Source organism: Microtus pennsylvanicus, chromosome 7 (assembly GCF_037038515.1).
Source record: "Microtus pennsylvanicus isolate mMicPen1 chromosome 7, mMicPen1.hap1, whole genome shotgun sequence".
Classification (NCBI taxonomy): domain Eukaryota; kingdom Metazoa; phylum Chordata; class Mammalia; order Rodentia; family Cricetidae; genus Microtus; species Microtus pennsylvanicus.
The window spans coordinates 67,040,100-67,052,712 of record NC_134585.1 but is presented as its reverse complement, the minus strand read 5'-3'; the positions used below and the strand labels follow the sequence as shown (position 1 = coordinate 67,052,712).

The window sequence follows — 12,613 nt, the reverse complement described above, 5'->3', positions numbered from 1 at the left end:
TAAAAAAAAATACATTGATGTTTAAGACATAAAACAAACAAACAACAAAAAACCTGACTGGTCATATTCCATAGCCTTACTGACAGTTAACTGACCAAAGTAGATGAATTTATCTTTGCTGACCAAGTAAGAGATGTTAAGAGCCCTAGCACACCATGTTTTACAATGGCTCATGTAAACTTCTCAGTCCTTTGAGAATTAGGAAAGGATTCACTGTTGTCAGTGTGTAGTGGGACCAGTATCCCATCTTCCAGATTGCCTACTAAACATCAAATCAACGAATGGACTTCCTCATATGTGGTGAATGCTGTTTTAACTTTGCTTTGATTTGAGTGTTTGAGTGTGTGAGAGTGTGTGCGTGTCAGTGTGTATGTGAGTGTGTGTGTGAGTGTCTGTATGTGTGTGTGGGTATGTGTGTAAGAGTGTGTGAGTGTGTGTGTGTGTGTGTGTACTTGTTCTGTTCATCACTTCACCTTATCTCCAGTGTTAAGTGAGAGTTACTATGCACTATGAGACAGCGTCATGGATGCTCTAGAAGGTATGAGGGAGGCTCCCTTCCTCTTAGGGCAGCATGAAGAGGGTTAAGTGACATTTGCAGAAGCAATGGGTAGACTCACAAGAGAGCAATGCTGAACTTTTGCAGTAGACATTCCTTTACAGGAATTCTGGGGAGCCTCCCAAGCATGCAGTAGAGCCACAGATGTTCCTGAGGAGGCCAGGCCCCAGGGAGAATGTCTAGGTCATTGAAAGCAGTGGGCTGAGGGAGTAGGAAGTCACGAGGCTTTTGCAGGCAGACACAGTACTGTCAGTTTCCCACAGCCACACCATTGAGGGCTACAAGAATTCTGCCGACATGGCTGCTAACATGTTATGGATTAAAAAAGAAAACTTAGAGAGGTGCCATTTCCTAAGTTCACATAACTAGCAAACATAAGAGCTTCATGTCTATGCACCAGGCCTGTCTGAATTCCCAGGCACCTACTTATTGCATGGGATCCCGTTCATGAATTCTACACATTTGCTTCTGTAACACACTTCCTCAAAACTCACGAGATTGCCATAAAAACACACCTTTTACACACAGCTATTTCTGAGAAAGGCTTCATTTACCCATTCTTCCATGTTTTGGGAATGTTCTGTTTGACTTCTCGGTGCTGTGTGTGTTCATATAACAGCTCAGCTGGGTGCTATTAGCACATTTTCTCCTAGAATTTAAACAGTATATTAGTACGTGGAGACTAGGGAATTTTATTCCCCCATTTTCATGAATGCTCTTTAATTAATCCATTAATTCAGAGGCCAGGTTAGAAAAGCAGATGTCTTCTTTAAATGTTTTCCATAGCTGACTTTTAAACAACATTTCATGCAGGAATCTGAGCAGCAACAGATAAGAAAAAACTTGGCATCCAGGGCTACTTCTCATTGTCCCAACATAGCTGTGCTCTAAGTCAGCCCCAGTCTATGGGGAAGTAGAAATGGGCTACATCCTTTTCCAGGGGAATTTGCTACATGGTGTCTGAGCAGACATTTGGCTCTACTTAGCCCTGCCAGTGCTCTTAAGGACAATCTTGGGAACTGCCAATTGATGCCTATAAAATGACCTATAAAAGCCAACCTTAGCCTCCCTGACAGACCTGGATTATTAAAATTTTACTTTGTGATTAAAGACAGCAGAACCCATCTTCTAAATATATGTTTTAGGGGGATATGTCAGCTCTTATTGCCCACCATCCACATAGCTTGTGGTACTACTTGTCAAGAGGCTGGGATAACCAGCAAAGGCTGTGTTTGAAGAGGTTGTAGAGCAATAACAACGTAGGGTCTACGGAGGGAAAGGGGAGAGAGAAGATTATTTTAGGTTGTCACTGATAGTACCACAGGTAAAATAGCCAAGCAAACCTCTGCTCAGAGGGTAAAGGTGTGTACTGCTAAGCCTGGTGACCTGCATCTCCTCCCTGGACTCCACACAGTGGAAGGAGGGACCTGACCACTGAAAGTTGTCCCCTGACCTCCATGAGTTCGCTGTGGTAGCAAATGATCACTCTCCACAATATAATATATAAATGCAAAAACATTTTAAGTTTTCTTTGCAGGTGAGCAAAGAAAACGAGGACAGTTTGTTGGTTTATTGCATAGGTTTACAGGGTAGAATCATGTATCACAATTCATAGAATATATGAGTGTGTGTATGTATAATCAAGTCTGTCTTGGTTACTATCGCCATGTCAAACAGCCTGGCCAAGTGTATTAGTTAGGATTCTCTAAGTCAAAGCATTTATAGAATGCATCTCTCTATGTATAAAAAGGAAATTTATTAAAATAATTTGGAGACTGTGGCTTAGATAATCCAACATTGGCTGCCTATGAACAGTATGTCAAAGAATCCAGTCATTGCTCAGTCCACAAGTCTCAGCTGGTCTTTAGTATATGCTGGAATCTCAAAGAAGCAGGCTCTAATGCCATTGGAGGATGAACTTGCTAGGAAAGGTGGGAACAAACGAGCAAAGGGAAGGGAGAGAGAGCTTCCCTATTCTTGATAGAGGATGCCAGTGGAAGGTGTGGCCCCATTAAAAGTGAATTTTCCCACTTCAAAAGTCTAGATTAAAAGATTAACCTCCAACCTCAGTGATCCAGATTAGAAGTGGGTCTCCCACTTCAAACGATTCAATTAATAAAATTAAAAAAAAACCCTCACAGGTGTTCCCAGTTATTGGGTTTTAGTTAATTCCAGATGAGTCAAACTGACAATCATGAATAGACATCACAATAAAGCCAATTATAAACGAAACTTGTTTAACTGGGCGTATGGTTTCAGAGGGGTAGAGCCCATGGTGGAACAGCAAACATAACAGTAGGAACAGCTGAGTGCCTGCATCTGGATCTGAAGGAGGCAGTGGAGAGAGCACTGAGGATGGTATGAGACTTGGAAGCCTCAAAGTTCACTCCTCGTGTCACCTCCCTCCAGCAGGACAGCAAATTTTCTAATTCTTCAAAACAGTCCCCCAATGAGGGCCCAAGTTTATATAAGCCAATGTGGTTTGGATTCTCTCTCATTCAAACTACCAAGTTCCACTTCCTAGTCCCTGTAGGCTGACAGCCATATCATAAAGCAAAATGCATTTAGTCCAACCTCAAAAGTACCCATCGTCTTTTACAGTTTCCACAAAATTTAAAAGTCCAAGTATCTTCTCAGACTCAAGGCAATCTCTTAACTGTAACCCCTTACAAAAGCAAAGCCCCAAGTACTTCCAATGTACAACAGCACAGAATGAATATTACCATCGCAAAATGGGGGGATGGGAGCAGTGTAAGGAAATACTGAACCAAAACAAGGCCCAAACTCCAAATCCTATAGTCCCACGTCTCATGTCAAAGGCTTAGACAGCTCAGCCTTTCCAGCTTTGCTGACTGCAACACACTTCTCTCTTTTGGGCAGCTCCACTTCCTGTCTGTAGCTCTCCTTGATTTAGGGGTCTCCCCTGCCATACACTTGGCCTCAGTGGTTCACCTTGACTCTAGACAATGATCCTCTGTCTTCCTTATTCTGTATCTTCATGACTCTACAGCTGGAACCATGTGGACCCCAGTGCCAGGTGCAGGTCCTGCTTGGGATGGAGCCTGGCCTCTTCCTTGATTTCTATTTCCATAAGCTTTCCCTTGTTGTTGCTTAGTAGGAGCATAAAAAATTTCTCAGGTATTTTCCTTTTAAAAATTAAAGGCTTATTTGGGCTGGGTCTTGCCCTGATGGTGCCCCTCCCTTTATTTCAGTTTACACCAGGCCTCATCTTGTCTGTTTCAACACAACACAACACAACACTTAGTTTCCTAGTTCTCTTTTTCCCCAGCTGAACATTTTGCATTTCTTCTTGCTCTGCTTGCTGTTTCTAACTGTAGCTCTGCATAACAGTGATTGCCAATAACCACATGACCATCAGTGTTAGGCTACCTTGAATCTCCCTTGCCAATGAAGCTAATCTATTATGTTTCAGTTTTGCCTCAGGCAAATTTTTAGGGCAAGGGCAAACCGTAGCCACAGTTTTTGCTAATACAGCACAGGAGTGGTCTCTAGCTCAACTGCTAGTGATGCTCCACCCTGGTCCTGAAACTTCCTGAGTTGGGCCTCGCTAGCCAGCAGAAGGCTTGGCACAACTGTCTTCCATGTTCTTACTAGGCTGGCCCATTAATCTTCATTTACGGCATCCAGCCACTTTCCTGGTCCAAAGTCCCAAAGTCTTCCACATTTCTCCCCAAACCAGCATGGTCAGGTTTGTCACAGCAATAGCCCATGCCCTGGTCCTGTCTTAGTTACTTTGCAGTTGCTGTGAAGAGACACCATGACCAAGGGAACTGGTACAAGAAAGCATTTGCTTGGGCTATTATCTCAGATGGTTAGAGTGCATGATGGCAGAGCAAAGGCAGGGTGGCAAGAACAGCCGGGAGCTCACATCTTGATCCATAATTGGAGACAGAGAGATCGTTTAAAATCTCTAATCCTGTCCTCCAAGGCCACACCTTCTAATCCTTCGCAAGCAGTTCCAATAAGTAGTCAAACCACATGACTACATATACACACAAGAATCACAAGTAAAATAAAAATATTTAATAAAACTTGAAAGTAATACATACTGTTGAGATACTATTTCTGAAGTCCCTGTCACTCTGAGTAGGAGCCTTCAGCTAGAAAATTTAAAGATATTAGATATTTGCTGGCACCTGCTCTCTCATTTTCTGACGAATCATTCTGAAGGATGCAGTTTTTGGTAAATACGGCAAAATTCGGTTTCATTCTCATCCAAACCATCACAGTGTCCATGTTGGTGAGTGTGGGTTCCTATACGTGTGCTTGAGTGTCCATGCACACCTGTAGGTCAGAGGTCACCCTTGTTTGTCATTCCTAATGAAGTTTCCACCCTGTTTTATGTGTTGTTGTTTGTGTTGTTTTGAGACAGGATCTCTTACTGAACCTGGCTCATCCAGTATGTAAGGTTGAGTGGCCGTCAACCTTCAGGGATCCGCCCATCCCCTGATTCCTGGTACTGGTTTACAGGTGTGGTCTACCATACCTGGGATTTTTTCTTCTTATTATGGAGCCTGGAGATGGTACTTAAGTCCTTATAGGGCATAGCATGCCTCACTGACTGAGCTATATTCCAAACCCTGACTTTCCTTTTCCTGTGCAAAGTCTCAGACTGGGTCCCACCCCTGGAACCTGTGAAGGAGGAAGGAGGGAACCGATTCCACAGAACTGCCCTGTGACCCCTCGGGTGCTGTTCTGGACATATACACACAAGAATCACAAGTAAAATAAAAATATTTAATAAAACTTGAAAGTAATACATACTGTTGAGATACTATTTCTGAAGTCCCTGTCACTCTGAGTAGGAGCCTTCAGCTAGAAAATTTAAAGATATTTGATATTTGCTGGCACCTGCTCTCTCATTTTCTGACGAATCATTTTGAAGGATGCAGTTCTTGGTAAATACGGCAAAATTCAGGGCCTTCAGAGACACAGCAGACCTGCAGAGCCAGATTTCCCAGAGAACTTGTGAAGTACTTCAGCCGTGTTGTAGGAGGGTTGTTGACGTTGGACACTTTCCCACACAGAAGGTCCCGTCTCACTCTGTGATCCTGTTTTGCCAAAGATGATCAGTTTGTGAGCATAGATGGCATGCAGCTGACACGGAATACAAACTGGTGTCTTAGTGAAATGCCATACCTCAGCCATAAAGACTCTTGATGTCTGAATCTCAACCAGGGCAGCTCTCAGGTACTGGTAGATGATATGACTGATACTCCTGGAGCCTGGCCATGTGGCTAAATGACCACTGAGGTAGACACACTCTTGACATTGTGGGGAACAATGAATGTTAAGAGAAATAAATACTTTCCTGCTTATGGTTTTCTCAAATTTTAACATTTGAAATGAAACTAGTCTGTGCATGTGTGTGTATGTGTTACATGTCAGATAATATACTGATTGCAAAAATAAGAATATTGAGGAGTGTTGTATTTACTCATTTCATCAAGTCCAATGTTCAACTTTTATATTAACTTGTCCATTAAATTTGAAAGCATTTCTTTTCATAATGAAGAAAAGATATTTTCAGTGGTTCATGTTAGTTAACAATATTGAATCAGCTGAAGAAAGATTTCTTGTGACATATGAGGTCTCATAAATATCCCACAAGTTTCCATATTTTATTTTCTGCTTTACATGCTTTGATCAAGGTTACCTTGTGTCTCCTTTTATTTTTATGGTGCCAAATGGAAATTCAGTGGTGGAGGAAAGAGCAGCCTTCAGCTCACATGAGCAACCCGAGCAAGCTGCACCAGAGGAATACACACCAGAGAAGGAATCAGCCATGGAGGAAGATGAACGTTCCCAGCCTGAGGATGCTAACGTAGATGCTCAACTGAGGAAGAAAGCAGAGACAGAGGAAGCTGAAGCCCGCCATACCCTGGATGCTGACATGGCTGTCGGGCTGGGGGAGAAAGCAGGGATTGCAGAGGTCTCCTTGGGGGAGAGGAGCCCCAGGGAAGAGCAGCCAGCATTAGCAGAACAGTCTTCAAAGAAAGGAGAACACCGTCTGAGCACAGCTAGTGAGGCTGAGGCTGAGGCAGGCACAGAAAGACATAGCACGCATGATGAGAAACATTTCATACCCCCAGGAAAACAAACAGCGGTCGACTCAGTGTTTCTAAGTGGAGACCAAGCTCTGGACAGTCAGAGGGATATGGGCTCTGACAGGCAGACAGTTATGGAGAAAGCAAAGACAGTTTTTAAAAGTGAACAGATACTGGAAAAGGCACTCACAGAGAACTCAGTGCTTAGCTCAGAGATACTTGGGGAATCAGCAATTCCAAAAGAAGCAGAGACTTCTGAAATGGAGGAGAGAAAAAGAAAGGTGGGCTCCTCAAGACCAGATGGGGACCAAGGCACAGAGGGAGCCCTTACAGAGCCAGAGGATATGGAGCCTGTGGCAGACACAGCACCAGAGAGAGAGGATGGTTTTGAAGAGGCAATAGTTGGAAGAGAGACAGCAGCTACAGGGAGGAAGGAAGTTCTAGAAGCAGAAGCACCCTTGAGTTCCTCAACAGGAGAGGCAAGCTCCTCGGAGGTTGTCCAGGGCAACCCTGAGGAACCTTGTCAAGAAGACACAGCAAGGGAGGGAGTTACAGCTGGCACAGAATCTGCCCTGGAACAGGATCCCAGAGCAGTGCTCCCTGGGGAATCTGCTGCAGCTGAAGATGGGAAGAAAGTCGAGAGGCCCTCCACACCTGTGAGAGAAACTGGATCTGAAAGAGAAGCGGAGACAGGGGTCAAGGTGTTGAAGACGGCAGAGAAATTAGAAGAGCAAAAAGTTAAAGGGGAAGAGGAGGGCACAGAGAAGGAAATTGGGTCTGGGGGAGAGGCCCATGTATCCCTCAACAAGATGGAGCCTGATACTAAGGACATAGATCCCACAGGGGCAACTGAATTGAGTAAGGACCCAAGGCTTCTAGAAGATGCACCCAAAGAAAGAACCGTCGCCTTGTTTGAAGCAAAACCTCAATTTGGGAAGTCACTGGGAGAGAATGAAGCCACAGCCACAGAGCACAAAGGAGCAGAAGAGGTTCCAGGCCAGGAGAGTGAGGCTCCATTGCAGCAGAGAAACCCACTAAGACATCGTGGAAAGGGCTTGTTAGGAGACCGTGGACCTGAGCCAGCAGGCAGAGCTCTGGGGCCTGAGAGTACTTTCACAACCAGAGGTCAAGAGGGGGCTTCCAAGGAGCTAGGCAGCCTTGAAGGACCAGAGAGACTGGGCGAAGAAGGGCAAAGAAGGGACATCGTGATGACACACGGAGATCTTCCAGAGGAAAGATTCCCCAAAGCAGAGGTGTCCGGTAAAGAGAGTGAGGGTGAGAAGCCAGAGGAAGAGGGGCGTGAGGATAAGGAGCACCCTCCAGGGACATTGGCTGGCAACCTGGCAGGGCAGGACACAGTCAAAGATGAGGAGGATCCATGTGGAGGAGGGGTTGAAGAAACAGCTTCAGAGCAGACAGAAGAATTGGCACCGTCAGTGTCAACTTATGGGGACAGTGTGGCCTCCTCCTCTGCAATTGTCCAGAAGGAGGCTTCAGGAGAAGCAGCAGCTGAGGAAAGGGTGACGACTGAGGACATGATGCTAAGCACAGAGAAGGTGGCAGTGGTAAAGGAAGTCACATCAGCAGGGACTGCAGAGATTACACAGGAACCATAGGCTCGTGAAGTGCAGGACTGGGGAGGGGGGAACGCCTCTCAGTGTGACAGGGGAGAAGGCAGATGAGGGATACCAGTGAGGAGCAGCTGAAGAGTTCAGAGGACCAGTGCCTCAAAGAGAGACAGAGCTCACCAGTGTTTAGGGTAGCACTTCCCAGGAAGCTGGAGTTTTCTAGAACCCTATGGGAAACATCTGGAGAAACTGCACAGAGAAAGCGAGCGTGCAGATGTTCCCTTGAGCACAGCGGAGTCTACTGTGCTCCTTACTTGCAGTCTTCAGTTGCAGTTGCTCAGCCTCACGCGGGCCTGATGGCCAAGCAGACACGGGGGAGGAGTAGAGCTCACAGAGGAGGCTGCTGGGCTCTCTATGTGGCCATTATTTGGAGGGTATCTTTGAAAGTGAGGTTCCCTGAAGTGAGATCCTTGTTTATCATGAGGCTCAAGGACAAAATACACAATACACAGAGAAGTCGGACACTGAGGAGCTGCTGGAGGGGAAAGAACATGAGCAAAATATATTGTATATTAATTAAAAAGGTGTACAGAGAAGAATGTGCCCCCCCAAAATAAGGGGTTAAACTCACTCTAGAGTTCTTTCCCATTAACTTTTTCATACACACGCATAATGTGCTTTGATCAAATCCAACTCCTCCTCTCCCCTCCAACTCCTTCCAGCCCCCCACCCCCACTTTAGGGTTTTGAAGAATGGAACAGAGTTCACCTGTGGTCATTTAATCTTGTAAGGCTTCTTTTCTTTTACCTCTGATGTTTTACAAAGTTTAATAAATGTATGTCTTCCATACATAGATTACAAATACTTAATATCCAATGTTTAGTATACATATATTTAGTAGCATTTAAACACCTAAGTTCTGAGTAGGGGGTAAACATGTCCTGTTATTTCTGACACTCCATGACCTCATTAGTCTGAACGATTTTATCCACTGTGCTATCTTTTCCCCAGCATATTGTGAACTGTCACAGTTGAAGATGCAGAGTGGAAATGACTGAAGCAGGAAGGTCACCAGAACTTCAGATTGTCTTTTCACCCACTGCTGGCCTTCCTTGGTCTTGGTCTGTAGGCACTAGTCAGTAGGTTAAGCACCATGGTGAGAAGGGCTTAGGTAGATTTGCCCTCATGAGAGCTGCAGCCCCAAACAGAGACTGGAGAAATTGAACAATCTGCACAGCTGTGTTTAAACTGAAGCGATGGTTTTCAAACATTTGACTTTTACCAAAGATTACCAGAAGGTGAGTCCTGATGGTTTGAATTTGTTGAAATCACTTTTTATTTTACAATTAAATATTAGCTCCCATCTCATCCATGGGGTTCTGTCTTCATCACCAATTCTTTGGAAGTGAGCTCCTCAGTGTCTTTTATGTCCACTTAAAACTGAAGATTGCCTCAATCCTTTCCAAGTCCTTCCAGGAAAAGGATTCCATGGTATGGAAATTCACTTTCTCTTGGAAACATTAATTATTCCTATTTACACCTGGAGTGTGTGTGTAAAGTAGGAACTTTCCTGAAAATACCCTTTGTTTGTATGCCTTTGTGACCCATTTTCTCTGATAGACTAGCAAAGTGTGGCTTTCAGCATTTTATCCTTGGTAGTGTTATTTATCAGAGTGCTCACAAATGCAAACAAAAATGTAAGTACTTCATCTAATTGTAATCTAAATGTAGTGATTGTAATGGGAAGATATTCATCACACACGCTCTTGGAAGACATGATCAATTACAAATGCTCTGGGAAGATGTGGTCCATCACACACGCTCTGAAAAAACGTGGTCCATCACTCATACTGGGAAGATGTGGTCCATCACACACACTCTGGGAAGTTGTGGTCCATCATGCACACTCTGGGAAGACGTGGTCCATAACACACACTCTGAAAAGATGTGGTCCATCACACATACTCTGGGAAGACGTGGTCCATCACACACACACTGAAAAGATGTGGTCCATCACACACACTCTGAAAAGATGTGGTCCATCACACATACTCTGGGAAGATGTGGTCCATCACACATTCTCTAGGAAGTCGTGGTCCATCGTGCACACACTGGGAAGACGTGATACATCACACACACACTGGGAAGATGTGGTCCGTCACACATACTCTGGGAAGATGTGGTCCATCACACATTCTCTAGGAAGTCGTGGTCCATCGTGCACACTCTGGGAAGATGTGGTCCATCACACACACTCTGGGAAGATGTGGTCCATCACACATTCTCTAGGAAGACGTGGTCCATCACACACACTCTGGGAAGACGTGATACATCACACACACTCTGGGAAGATGTGGTCCATCACACACACTCTGGGAAGATGTGGTCCATCACACATTCTCTAGGAAGACGTGGTCCATCACGCACAATCTGTACCTGATGTCATCCTGAAGAGCTGCAGCCTGTGCTCCTTCCAGGGTTCTGTTATTTCAAGCCTGAGTGATCACAGTTATTCTCCAGATGGTGCCCAGATATAATTTCCTAATTGGGTATCAACGTATTCTGAGCATCAAATTTTCTTGAAGACATCCCTACACCATGTTCCAAAGCTCACATAACTGACCCCATTTCAACAAGAGAGGAGATGAGAATTATCCAAGGCAGCAAGTCCCCAGCCAGGAGGAGAATCAACCTTTCATGGGGTACTTTCACGACTGAACTCTTTTCCCTACCACAAAGCTTCAGATATATTTGGTTATAAACGAAGCTAAGTCTCACTATTTTATTTTTTTTCTTTGTTCTATGTAGCCAAAGTTGTGGGCCCCTTTCCTGAGTCACCAGATAGTCATGCTGTCTGCCATCAGCTCTGTGTTGCTATTGTTAAGGTGTCCCGTTGTTACAGATGGTTTTCATTTTGATGAACAATGGAGTTTTTTGAAAATCAATGATATACCAGATTAGACGTATTGGAACAGAGAGTGGACGGATCACTTTATCACAGATATTATCACCTAGAGTTTGCCACCTGCCCTCCTCTCATAATTAGAAACTGCATAGGGCATTGGAGGAGGGGCTAGAAACTGCAGCTTTACCAAACCTTGGAGGTGATTCTAATGTGCACTAAAGCCTGGACTCTGCTCAGATAAATCACTGTTTACACTGAGACCTCATGGTGATTGGAAAACAGGCTGCAGGAGCATTGTCCTTGGGACAAAACATACAACTTTCCTCCTGTATGGTCATTCTAAAGGAGATGGTAATCAGCATTGAAGTATGATTGTATGGGTATTTGGGACTTGCCTCTCTCCCTGAAGAACACATTGACTGAATCTGACAGCAGCCTCTCTGCCCTCTTCTCTGATCCATGGCTGGATCTCATCGACTCCACATCCGGTTCCACAGCATTATCGCCACCACTCTAGGCCTCCACTCCACATTATCCTCCATGCCACAGAGCACGTTGAACAAAAGCACTGATGAGAAGGCTTTGAAAAACTTGTTAATCACTTTGAAAAATGAGTTTTGTACAATGTGCTAAATGGAAATCGCCTCGGATTATTTTTATATTTAACACCTCCCTCCGGCCCAGCCTGTAGCACAATTCTACAATCTGCATGTGGGCTTAACTGTGAAATTCAGTGTTGTGTTGTTTTGATTGAATGAATTTTATCTTTGCAAATATTACATCAATAAAATTATGTTTAGCGAAACTGATTTTTTCCATAGTTTCTTCGCTATTAAAATATAAGTAATACATTTAACAGGCATAATAGGAGAGTTTTCTTGGAAACAAGATTAGACTTTCAATATATTTTGTGTTATTTTCTTGCAAAAATTCAAATGATAAGAGCATACAAAAGAGACATAGTCTTATTGGGCTATGCTTTTAAGTGTGTTTGTAGACCGCCTGCATTCATTGGCACCTTCTGTATTCCTGGGATAATGCCAGAGAGGAGATATTCCCACCTCTTTACCCACAAATGTAAATAGAAGCTCAGTGTAGTTAAGTGCTTGTCTAAAATCACAATCTCAGGTCATCTAACCTGTGCTTTAGACTAGTTATCAAAACATTATAAATTACATCTAGGAAGGTTCTAGATGCGTGTACTAAGAGTCTCCACGTTTCTGCTGAAGGAGGAAACATCTTACTAACACATCTAATAATACCAGTGTTCAGCAAAGAACAAAAAGGTCTGTACGATTCAAAAGACGACAGACTGCCAAGGAAACTTAGGAAGAATGAGGCTTTGTGATTGAATTTTGAGGAAAACCTTTCCTGTCACTTTATAAACTTCCATGAGGTAAATTTACAGCTTAGGTGAGTTATCTAACCTCCTTATGATCAATAATTTGCCACAGTTCTTGCCCTTGGAAAATGATTGTTTGAACAAAGAAGAGAAAAATCTCAAAGGAATTTATTT

The 12,613-nt window shown here is 43.9% G+C and overlaps 1 protein-coding gene across 1 annotated transcript in view; it reads left to right on the top strand.

Annotated features, from left to right (window-relative positions):
• The window catches only part of Erich3 (glutamate rich 3), a 99,463-nt gene extending 87,558 nt beyond the window's left edge, over nucleotides 1–11,905 (top strand). The window contains exon 14 of the mRNA XM_075981032.1: nucleotides 6,277–11,905. Within this exon, the coding sequence (XP_075837147.1) occupies nucleotides 6,277–8,240 (1,964 nt within the window). The 3' untranslated portion in view covers nucleotides 8,241–11,905. The remainder of the gene's footprint in view (nucleotides 1–6,276) is intronic.
• The last annotated feature ends 708 nt before the right edge of the window (nucleotides 11,906–12,613 follow it).